Genomic DNA, 12,463 nt, shown 5'->3' with positions numbered 1-12,463 from the left:
GAACTAGAGCATAAATGTTGTTTCTACTTTATTGGGTATTAGACTGGTATTAGAGAAAAGTGCGTGGTAAGTTTTAGCATTTTTTAAATAGAAATATGAAATTTCAGGGAAAGGCAACAAAACTATTATAACAATTCAAAATACATTATCTATAAGGAAAAGTTAAAAGTGATCATTAAATCTGAACACTAAGCTTAAGCAGAATTACAAAGCTCATCTGTTACAGAAATATATCTATTAACAAAAATCCTGATAACAGAGTCAAGAAGGAAGGAAGTGTGAAATATTTGAGGAAACAAAATATTCATCTGGAAATGAACTAAAAGGAAAGATTGAATATGAGTGTGAAGGAACGTGGTCAGGGCACTTTAAGCAGCTGCAGGCAAGGAAGATGTGAATTGATAACCTCGGGTGAGGTCATTGCTCTGTAGTGAATAAAACCTCCATAGTCTAGAAGGGGGAACAATTTTCCTTAAATTTGCTTGAAAAGAAATGGCTGTTTCCTGTTCATCAACACCTAAAGGAACTTGAAGTTGGACTTTTTTCCTTTTCGTAGCTACGTTCTATAATTCTCGATGACCCGTACCATTTCTTGGGCTGTTTTTATTTGAGATTGCACTGTTCCCTTATTTTTGGAAAGTGTTCCTTGTGTGTCCTTTACTTGGGAACTCCATGGCGGGGGATCCTCAGGCAGTGAGAAACACGGCTTCGTCGGAATCCCGGTCCTTGCCACTGTCCTCACTCGGCACACACTCCCCACCGCTGGGGGAGCGGCAGCTCAGATCCTCCACCCCCGACTCTTGGTCACTGTTGGCGGACAGGTCTGGGTCTGAACTTTTCAGATTGTCTTGAGTGAGGATCAAAGCAGAATCCTCATCGCCCTGGGAAGGGCTCCTGGATGGGAAGGACTTCACATTGCCACTGTAATCCTGAGGGGTGTTGGCTGCGCTGTTGTCCGAGGTAGAAAATCCTGAGTGTTTGCTGGGCTCACTCTGCTTACTCCTCACCTTAGTGCGATTTAACTGCACTTTCTGAATTTTTTCCAGCCTCTAGAAAAGAAACCACAGTTTCAGGGAACAGTCATAAAGAATGTATCTTTTTTGGTACGTGCCTGCCTTTTAGTGTCCATTATCTCCCGGCTGGGTGAAACGTTAAGAAAATGGGATTTAGATGGACTTGGTTTCAAAGCTAGACTTTATGACTCTGGACAAAATAATTAGATTCTGTGAGGCTCGCTCTCTTCCTAATGTAAGGATGGCACGTTATAAAAAAGCAGAAAACACAGCCTAGGTAAAGCACCTGGCAAAGAGTAGTCATCGTTCTTTCTGTATCTGTGTGGTTTTACATAATGATTTTCATCCTGTGAACCGAAAGTACATTTTTTAAAATATCAGGAATGAGGTTTTTATTATCTAAATTTTAAAATTAAGATAGAAGTCGCTCACTCTCTTAAAGTGTACAGTTCAGGTTTTTTGTTTTTTATATAAGTATATTCACAAGGTTATGCAATCATTCACCACTATCTCGTTTCCTAATATCTTCATCATCCCCAAAGCAAACTATGGAAATGAGCCAAACCAGATGTCTGAAATGCATCAAGTGTGTAGGTCTGGGCTTTGATGATCTGATTGTTCACCTGGTAGGATTGTGTTTCAGGTTACCTTCTGGCTAGAAATATGAAAGGACTTTGCAGGTAGCACAGTGGTAAAGAATCCACCTGCCAACGTAGGAGACACAAACAGATGCAGGTTCGATCCCTAGGTCAGGAAGATCCCTTGGAGGAAATGGCAACCCACTCCAGTATTCTTGCCTGGGAAATCCCATGGACAGAGGAGCCTAGCAGACTAGTCCATGGGGTCGCAAAGAGTTGGATACAACTGAGCACAAAAATATGAAATGGCTGTGTTGCTGCATTTCACACATCCTGAGTCACGAGAGGCTTTTCCCAGAGCTGCAATCGTCAGCAAATAAGGTGAGCAAGAGCGACTGTCTTACTTCTTCCAGGGCCTCAAGTTCTTCCTCCAGCTGCTGAGTCTCCTCCTTCACGGCCATGAGGTAATCTGTGACTGATTGTCGAGGCTGCAGTCCCTTCTCAAAGCGATTATACATTCCATTCCAAAACCTGCAGAGGACAGCAGAGCTTCGTGAAACCGTGTCACAGTCTGTACATTCACTTTCTTGAGTCTTCCAAGGTATCTTTCAAACCATAGTCCTAATAATAACCAAATGCGAAGTACAGGGTCAAAAAAGCCACTCACTAAGCTAATGGGGTCGCAAAGAGTCAGACACAACTGAGCGACTGAACTGAACTGAAGGTAATAATTTCATGTTAATGTTTTCATTTTCTTGAATCAGTCAACTTCTTTTGGGGAGAGTAAATTCATGAAGAATCTACTTGAGTAGATGGTACTGAATTAAAAAGCACATAATATATTTTTCTGAAATAGATTGTAGTAGTACATGTTACCATTTTCTTTATTTTTTTGGCTTAAGATGACTTAGTTAGGAAGTCAACTTGGAAAATTAGTGTTTATATCACCATTTAGAATCTTTCAGCCACAAAGGAATCTTTTAAATTTGAGTTTTTTAAATGACAGCCACTAGGATTACTTACATTTGCAATAAATCCTGCCTTTTTTATCCTATACAGTAAAGCATACTGGAATGCAAATAAAAATACAGGTATACCTTGTTTTACTGCACTTTGCATAGATTGCATTTTTACAGAGTGAAGGTGTGTGGCAAGTCTATCAGCACAGTTTTTCTAACAGCATTTGCTCACTTTGTGTCTCTATCACATTTTGATAATTCTCAGAATATTTCAAGATTTTTCATTTTTTTATGGTTACCAGTGATCTTTGATGTTACTACTAGTACTACTCACTGAAGCTTAGCATTTTTTTTAACAATGTATTTTTAAATTAAGGTATCTAACATTGTTAGATTGTTTTTTAGACATAATACTATTGCACACTTAACTGACTACAATGTAGTGTGAATAGAACTTTTATATGCACTGCTGCTGCTGCTCAGTCGCTTCAGTCGTGTCCAACACTGTGCGACCCCATAGACGGCAGCCCACCAGGCTCCGCTGTCCCTGGGATTCTCCAGGCAAGAATACTGGAGTGGGTTCAGTATTCTTGTTATTCATATTCATATCCATTTATATGCACTAGGAAACTAAAAAATTGTGACTCAGTTTATTGCAGTGTTCACTATCACAGTGGCCAGGAACCAAACCCATATTATTTCAGAAGTATGCCTGTAAATAGCATTATCATAAGGATACCTATAGATTTACTCAGAAAAGTACTTTGAGAGCAGGGACTTGGTGTCATTCATTGATTTATCCACAGTGCCTAGAACAGTGCTTGAGCCTCAGTAATGTACGTGTTGAGTGGCTAGAGCTAACAAATTAGTTGCAGTAGAGTTGACTGCAGGGTATGTATCTCAACAGGTCTCAAAACTGCCAATTCACACAAACCATGAGGCATTTTTTTCAGTGTGACCGAATTAATATTATTCTATAGAATTCCGGGGAAATAACTGGATTGAAGTCATTATTGGGTTGGCCAAAAAAGTTTGTTTGGGTTTATTGATACAGAACGAACCTCTTGGCCAACCCAATGAGAATGAAAGCTCTAGAGACGAAAAGCCACTAAAGGGTGTACTGAGGTAGGGAGGGAGAAGGAATGGGTTTCTTGGTGATTTCTGTGTAATTTTGTCTTTTTCCTGATCTCTGAGTTGCCCTTCTGTATTATACAAGTCCAGAGGGAAAAACCCAAGGATAAAAGAGAGCCTACAGACCTAGTAGCATCTGTTGGATACCACCAGGCTCTCCCATCCCAGTATAGACAATCTTGAATTTATTTCCACAGGGCAATAGTTTCATTTGATTCAGCAGCAAAAGAAGGTGAACTGTGTCATGACCACTAACTAAACCTGCAGCTCCACATTTAACTTCAGGCACTTGGTTTATTCAGTCCTTCTTCCCTCTCCTCCTCTCACTTTTAAATAAAAGTGAAACTTACATTCTTAGGATATCATTACTACAAAACATCAACTTCTAAAGAGAATTCCGTATTTAGAGGGGAAAGAGGGGGACAGGAGACAGGCAAAAATGCCTTGGAGCTCAGTGTTACATACCCTTCAGCCTCCAGGTGGTAAACAGTGCCAGAATCTAAGGCACAACCATACCCAGTGAGGTCCTAGAGGTTTACGTACTTGTACATGAAGTTGCACGGCGCTGTGGGGAGATGAAGGACTCCCCGGGTCTGACTGTGATCAGCTCTAAACAGAGGATTCAAGTAGTCGGCCCGATTTTTCCACAGGTGAGCCCATAAAGAGTATGTTCTGTCTTGAATTCTGTTATAAAGAAAATAAGCCTTAAAATGACTTCCCTTGGTTCTTAGAAATAGTAGACATATTAAAGCTGGAAAGGAATCAAAACTTGTTACATCAGGGGTCCCTGTTCTCAGCAGGGAAACTAACAGTCTTTTGTGTCTTCATGGAGCAGCAAAAGAGCACTTGGAGGAGTCTCAACTCCCCTGCTCTCTGGGGACATCTTGGCCTTCAGATATCCAGTCCCTCTGAGTATAAAATAAAACCACATGCGTTTTGTTGAAATTTTCCCCCAAATAGTCACTGGATTATTATTGTTTGCTGGGTACTACTTAAATGCTTCACATATTTTCTCTCATTTAATCGTGACTGTATTCCTATGACATTTGTCCCTTTTGCTAATCTATCACAACAAATCACAAAATACCTAAGAAAACAGGTGAGTTTACAGGATGTACCATTTATCAGGAATTGTATCTACTAGAAAAAGTCATGTTCTTTCCACTCAGGATAAAACTGGAGTCAGTTTTATTTGAACTGACCATTTGCAAAATTAAATCTGATACTCTATATGCCACATTAATTTTTTTATAAAAATTTCAAAAATGTTCTTTCATTTGCAATTCTTAAGTCACTTAGCTGTTAAGCTTTTGACTTTTTCAAAAGTCCACATTTCATCTATTTTTTCCCCTCTCAGTTAAAGCAGTATAGCAGTCCACCCTTATCAATGACGTATTTGTTCCAAGACTCCAAGTAGTTGCCTGAAATTATGGATAGTAGTGAACCCTATACATACCTGCCTATCATAAAATAAATTAAGCATAATAAAAAATATGTGAATTGCTAGCATCGCTACTCTTGAACTTTAGGGTTGCTGGAACACAAGCATTGTGATAACTGAGACAGCTACTAAGTAACAGGCCATCCCATGCAGGATAGAGTGGGAGAGTGCGAGATTTCTTCATGCTACTCAGAAAGGCCCACAATCTAAAACTTACGAATTATTTTTTTCTGGAATCTTCCATCTAATCTTGGACCACAGTTGGCCTCAGATAACTGAAATTGTGGAAAGTGGAACCGTGGATAAGGAGAGACTACTATATTTTGCAACTATTATGAGAATATATCCACCAAAGCTATGTAACTTTTTCCTTTTCAATGCAAAAATCACTTTCCCTGACTCTCAAGAAGCTTCCTTTCCATATCAGTGTGTGAAGTTTACCTATCTACCTGTGGACATTAGGCAGGAACTAGGCAAAATGGACTTGTGCCTATCTTTGTCAGCTGATGGCCTTAAACCTCTAAAGTGATGTCAGGAAAATCGTTACTCTGTGAGTGAAGATGTATAACTAAAACAGTCTTAAAAATTGTGAAAGACCATCTGAAACTCTCAGTCACAAAATCTTTACATAAAAATTAAACATCAAAACACTTACTTGAGTTCTTGTCTCTCCTTCTGGCTATTACATAGGAAGTTCCCAAACTGGCAGGAATAGATGTGATGTTGAATGTGAATCAAAAACCTCTCATTGAACTCAAAGGCACAGGGAAACTGTTCCATTAACTGCCAGACGCACTCAAGGAACTGGTCTATAACTGGAGAGATTTCTCGGGGATCACCATCTAGGTTGCCGTATCTGTAAAACAAAGTATTAGAGATTTTACAGCAAGGTTTTTTTTTTTTTCTTCCTTAATTAGAAAGCTATAAAAGCAAAAACAATCATAAAAGCAACCCTAGTTCCTAAGCAGATCTTATCTTATAAACTGGAACGCAAAAGAAGTGGGAAAACATAACATAATATAAAGTTTTTCTTGGCATTACAATTTAAAAAGTCTGGACAGAGAAGGGACATATTTATGTTATAATTATAAAAGAAAAATGTTAGTGCTGGAGATAAAATTCCAGGAGTCTTTACAGGGAAAAGCAACAATCTTTCATTCTGATTTTAAAAGAACATCCAAAACTTGAATTAAGTCTTCCACTTTAATTAGTGACCCATGGGGGAGAGGGAAAAAATGCCTAAGCCACTTGAGAGTTTCTCACTTCTGCATGGTTTTATTAGGAAGAAAAACAACTTTAAAAAACTGATTCCCCAAGTTTCCATTTTTAAAGCTGTGTTAAAACTTGTCAATAATTTATTTCCATGTGACTTCAGATTCCCTCATACCTTTATATATCCCCTTTTGTTGTTTTCAAGAGTACATCAGAATCTGCTTCCTGTTGTTTGTGTAGATTTTTAAACAGCTGCCCAGTCCTTCTACACTGTTTTGTGAATTTTAGAAAGAATCCAGAAGGGTGATTTGGGTGCCATCAAATCAGAATAACAATATAGAACCTCATCTTTCAAGCGATGGATAATCAACTTGAGGAATAAAGATGAGCAAGGATTGGTTTAGTAGTTTTTCCAAGGGTGGAAACATTAGAAAGTGGAAACCTTCAAAGGGTTTAGTCCTATTCACCTTTGTTAACTTTATAAAGGGGTTGTCCAATAGGTTCTTTCCTCATAAAACACACTTATCAGCCACTTTCATGTTCTTCCTGCCCCAGATCCTCTCTCTCAGAGGTGCTAGGTGCCTAGCAGACAGTAGAACCCCCCAAACTGAAAATAACAATGTGATCTTAAGGCTGCCTGTTAATTTTCTCATTTGTAAAGTCAAATCATTGTGCTTTCCTGGAAAAATATAGAAATAGAAATCCAGGAAACCACAATAAATGCTAAACTAATGCTAAATGCAAAAACTACAAAAACAAATATGAGCAGCTCCATAAATTTAGAATTTATTTTAAGAAAACATTCGACCAATCAAAAATGTGTATCAAAGTCTCTATCAGCATGCTGCCTAAAATATAAATTTTAGCCCCAAAGATGAGACCATACCAGCTACAACCTGTATTAATAACATTCAGGGATTAAAGACGGCACAGCACCCGTCAGGCATTACTATCCACACTAACCAAAGGAGGCCAGTGGCTTCTGTTTATTGAAAGCCCTCAGATGGGCTAGTAGGCTAATCCCATACACGGTTTTAAAAGCCTTGCCATAACCCCAGGGAATAGGGAAAGGCTCCCCTTTTCACAGGTAGGAGACCTCAGAGAACACTGACGCCCTCAGCCACACAGTAAATGCCACAGCCTGGATTTGAGGCTTGACCTGTTGGACTCAAAAGCCCAGGCTGCTGTCCCACCTTAGCTCCTCAGAGACAAACTGGCACAGACCTCACCTGACACAAATGCCGTAGGATGAGCCTAATTTAATTCCCAGTGCAGAAGATCAAAGAGAAACTATTCTACAGGCATTTCACAATGTGTAGCTTACAGGGAACATTTGCACTTCGAAAAATGAAATAATCTAGTAAATACATGTGAAAGGAAGAGAGAGCCTATCCTTTCTAGGTCAATGAATGAACCAACTTCTCTGTCTCATATGGAAAAATTTAACATCAGTTCTGCTCAGAAGGAAATGGCAACCCACTCCAGTGTTCTTGCCTGGAGAATCCCAGGGACAGGGGAGCCTGGTGGGCTGCCGTCTATGGGGTCGCACAGAGTCGGACACGACTGAAGCAACTTAGCAGCAGCAGCAGCAGCTGCTCAGTAAATACCAAGAGTTCTCAAGTTAGAACTTCTTTATCTGTGGTATATAACAAAAATTTATAACATAACAAAAATTTAACTTTCTGAATAAGATACACAAGGCAGTTTTGAAAACAGGCTATTATTCCCCACTCAATTGAGAAATTCAGAAACAATTTTTTTTATTCTCAACCTTAAATTCACAATTTAAAGTCACAAGATTTTAAAACACTTCTTACCTGTGAGTAAACTTATGACCAAAGGAAATCCAGTCCTTTTCAATTAATACCTATATAAGAAAATATAAATATCATGGAGAGAAGCAAATGAGGGAAAGTAAGAGACCAGACCAGTAATTCTGAAGGATTCAAAAGTTCTTGGAGCATAATTCACTACCCTTGGTAACCTGCAAATGAATGAACACTATCTACCCATACACAGGTGCACATCAGAGGGCAAAGCTGAAGGTCTTCAGTAGGAGAAATACACGGGAGTAGACATGGGAAAATGTACTGCCATCACCCAGAATGCTCTTGACAGCACTGTTCATATCGCTTCATGTACCATCTCATTCACGGGGGTGACGGGGAGGAGGTGTTACTATCATTTTACAGAGGGAGAAACAAGGAGGTAACTCATCCAAGATCACACTTAGAAAGTGGTCAATGCCACCTGGTAACTTAGCTCCAGAAACCATCACAGCCTATCAAGTCCAACTTTCAGTCAATACTCCATGCTGCCTAACAGTATATCAAATACCAACCTCTTTACAAGAGACTAAGGAATGTTTTCCAGTGATCTTTAATATACTTTAGAAGAATTCTAAAATGAGGAGGGTTTGGAGCATATTGAAAGTTTCAGCCCTGCTGTGGAGTCAGAGATGTAGCACAAGTTTATACTCTCAAATTGCCTGGAATTTAAAAAATAATAATATAGGATAATACCATCAATATTACCAATTCTGTAAAACAGCCAGAGCTCTTTTCTTCAAAAAAAAAAAAAAATTGGTTTAAATTTTGCCTTGACAACCTATAAATTTAATGGGAGGGAATCAAAAAGAGCCAGTGGTGAAGGATGGGGTAAAGGAGACCGACCCCTCAGCAATAAAGACCCATTGCAGCCAAAAGTAAATAAAGTTTTAAATATCAGTCGAAAAAAATTTTTTAAAAGGCAGGAACCAGATAAGCTCCCAGACACCTACACAAATAATACAGATGCCTTGCAATCGAAGCAATGCATCAAGTTCTGGGATGCTGGGAGGGATTGGGGGCAGGAGGAGAAGGGGACGACAGAGGATGAGATGGCTGGATGGCATCGCTGACTTGATGGACGTGAGTCTCAGTGAACTCTGGGAGTTAGTGATGGACAGGGAGGCCTGGCGTGCTGCGATTCATGGGGTCGCAAAGAGTCGGACATGATTGAGCGACTGATCTGATCTGATCAAGTTCTGATGCATACCTAAAAAGTGCTAGATCTAGGAGAGAATGTACTCACAATTTCAGGAAAGAACCCCAAAACACTGACCACAATTGTGAAGGATTATTTGAAATACAAAAGCAGTAAGTGAAAACACTTTTTCCTATAGCTTTTTTCCTCCAAATATTTTTTCTGAAAAGTGTTTTCTGTTTTATAGTCCTGTGTTACCTCAGACTTGAAAATATATAGCAAACTTGAAACATATATAATACAAATGATGTAAGAAACTATTTTACAAACTGCTGAATGTATATATTTGCCCCCAAATTCACTTTTAATAGCATTGATTTGAATTGGCTCCCAAATTCCAGAAATTCATCTTATTCCAAGCTTATTTCACCTTTCCCCCTTTAATTAATCTTGCTGATCTTCTAACAGAAAAATAACATCGATGAGGAGGGAAGAAGAGTTGCTAACAGTTGCCAGAAGTCCATTCTGCCGAGGCACAGTGTGCACGGGACAGTGGCCAGGCAGCCGCACTCACCATGAAGCCCTTCAGAGTCCGGTAGTGAGGTTCCAGAAGGAGGCTGGCCACCGAGCACACCTGAGCGGTCCTGTCCCAGCCATCAGAGCAGTGCACAAGCACACTGGCCCCTTCCTCAGAAACTGCCTGAAAAGCAGCATCAGCAAAGATTCACAAAGGATGGCAATCAACAGCAAAAATGATCAGGATTAGGTTCAGTTTTGTACTCAAAGAATCAAAAAAAGATTTCCAGGCAAAAAAAGAAAAAATCAGTACCCAAACCTGTTCCTGCATTTATTGAGTATGCACATACCCATCTAGTTAGGGCGGAGCCAAGGAGCAGTTTGGGCTTGTCACCAAAGCATTACTTCCCTTCCCTACTATCCGGGAGCCAGGAGCCCAGCTTCTGAACTTCGTACAAGCAGGCTTCCTGTACAAATGTCTCCTAGCCTACCTTCTACCCCTCTGGGCCCCGCCCGGCTTCCACCTTAAGCCTTTCCAATTGAAATTCTGGAGCTGCTGCTGGCCACAATCATTCTCAAAAAGGAAAAGACAAAAATTATAAACTGAAACAGTGAAGTTAGAGATAAAAGCCAAGTAAAAGTGCCTGGCACTGAATAAATATTTGATAAATAATGTATTACCTAATAAAGGGGAGCATACCGTGGCATCAGAAAAGATATGCTTGTCTTCAGGTAATAAATCTGAGGGGGATTTATTTAAAAAAACACCACGAAACAAAACAATGCATTCAAAAATAGCTTGTATGAAAGTTACAGCAAAATCTTCCTCTGGCAGAACGGAATCTACCTACCAGGTTCAGGAACATGATGTTTGTTTATGCCATTACTGAAAAATGGGGAGCTGTTTGCTAAGATGGGAGCCTGGAGCCTGGGTCACTCTGGTGACTCACATAGAAAATGCTTTCCTCTGTTGTACAGCAGAAACTAACCCAACATTGTAAAGCAATTATATTCCAATTTTTAAAAAAAAACATTTGTTAATTTATTGTTAATAATCTCTATTCTTATCCTTAGAAGTATCTTTTAGGAAATACTATTTCTATGGTGGAAAACATTTATAGTGAAAGCTCAATAATTCCTCCCAGTTTACTTCAGTTTCTTTTTTATCCATTAAATGCAAAGTAAATTTATGCTTTTAAACTAATACAGTCCCAATTTTATAAAAATATTTATGTTTATCTTACCTATATACAGAAAGATGTGTACAATAATGTTCATCCATATTAATGAAGGTTTTTTTCCTAGGTGGTAGGCTTTGGGATAACTTTTTTTTGGGGGGGAATAACTTAAACTTTCATCTTTGTAGGTTTTTTTAGTGCCTGAATTAGTCATAATGTTTCATTCATTCATTGTCCAATACTGATTTTTCTTTTTACAAAATGTAAAAGGACAAGAAGTAAGTAATTCTAACGTGAATGGTTATTTCCCTTTTTCTTTTCTCTACTTCCTAATTTCTGAAAGCAAACTGACTATTGTTCCTGCTCAAATGAAGATAAGAAAATTAAACATCATTAATAATTTTTTAAAAATTCTTTGCTCCACCCAGAACCAAGCATAATTGAAGACTACTTTCAGATTGCTCTGAAAGTATTTTGCCAGTTGATTGCCTTGATGATACACTATCAACTGAACATCATCCCATCTTTCATAAAATCCCATCTTCAAAGGGCAGATTTCATGGAGGTCTGCAAAGCCAGCTCCCCAAGCCAGGTATCATCCAGCTTAGGACGGGGGAGTTCATGTCTGGTATCACAGTGCACTGGCTGCTCTGCCCCAGTCTGTTCTCTGCGATCGCATACCTTTGCAATGAAGATTCCTGCATCCATGATGGCCTTAATGTGCCTCAACCAGCCAGAGTTCTCCAGTCCCCACAGAAAGTCACTCATGGAGGGAGATTTAAGTTCACACACTGCAAGATAAACTGTGTTACAGAAGCAAAATACAGGCAGTCTTTCACTGTACATGTGATCATATTTACAGGTAGTTTGTTAATGATTCCATTGTAGCCATTTTCTGGAAGAGTCAAGATAAAATGCCCAAGCTTGCTAAATGTCATTCTACTGAACCAGTTCCAAGTAAGCCTTCTCTGTGTTCTTTGTTCACAGGGGACATTGCATCTGTTTAGAAGTATTATATTTGTAAAGTTTAAACTCTAATATTCATAAAAATCATTGAACGTTGCCATAGTAAACATAAGAGATTTATTCTTCCAGCCAACATATTTAAAGTGAACCACCAAGGAGCACTTGAGTACCTGTGCTCTGGAGGAAAAGACATATAATGAACTCCAGCACCTTCCCAACTAGAAGTCTATCACCAAGAACTGTCCTAAAAGTCTTAAATGGAAATTATCAAACTCCTCCTGCTAGCAACACCCCCCCCCCCTCAAAGGGAGTAAAGGATATGAATTTAAGTATGAGACTTCTGAACACCTAGAGCTTCAAGTTAGGGGTTTTACCTTTGATTGAAAATGAAGATAATCCAGGATTCCAAAGATACCTGTGTTTTACAAAACTAAGGCAGGTGTGTAAACACCTCTATAATATCATCACAGGCAGTTTCCTCTCAAGAGCTGCTCTTTTAGTTAAC

General features: G+C 39.1%; 1 protein-coding gene across 4 annotated transcripts in view; it reads right to left on the bottom strand.

Moving 5' to 3' along the window:
* Positions 1–11: 11 nt before the first annotated feature.
* MTMR7 (myotubularin related protein 7) overlaps positions 12–12,463 on the bottom strand; it is a 100,273-nt gene continuing 87,821 nt past the window's right edge. For 3 of the 4 annotated variants that reach the window (XM_086380664.1, XM_086380665.1, XM_086380666.1), the window contains 7 exons: positions 11,674–11,783; positions 9,873–9,998; positions 8,152–8,201; positions 5,778–5,978; positions 4,225–4,365; positions 1,996–2,122; positions 12–1,049 (listed from right to left, as the gene is read on the bottom strand). In XM_086380664.1, coding sequence (XP_086236790.1) covers positions 687–1,049; positions 1,996–2,122; positions 4,225–4,365; positions 5,778–5,978; positions 8,152–8,201; positions 9,873–9,998; positions 11,674–11,783 — 1,118 coding nt within the window. In that variant the 3' untranslated portion in view covers positions 12–686. Of the gene's footprint in view, positions 1,050–1,995; positions 2,123–4,224; positions 4,366–5,777; positions 5,979–8,151; positions 8,202–9,872; positions 9,999–11,673; positions 11,796–12,463 lie in introns of all 4 variants that reach the window. The other variant, XM_086380663.1, reaches the window with a different exon arrangement.

This window comes from Bos grunniens, chromosome 27 (assembly GCF_055505025.1).
Source record: "Bos grunniens cultivar Pamir isolate PY7600 chromosome 27, Bosgru_T2T1.0, whole genome shotgun sequence".
NCBI lineage: Eukaryota > Metazoa > Chordata > Mammalia > Artiodactyla > Bovidae > Bos > Bos grunniens.
The sequence above is the reverse complement of the archived record's forward strand: the minus strand, read 5'-3'. Positions and strand labels throughout refer to the sequence as shown.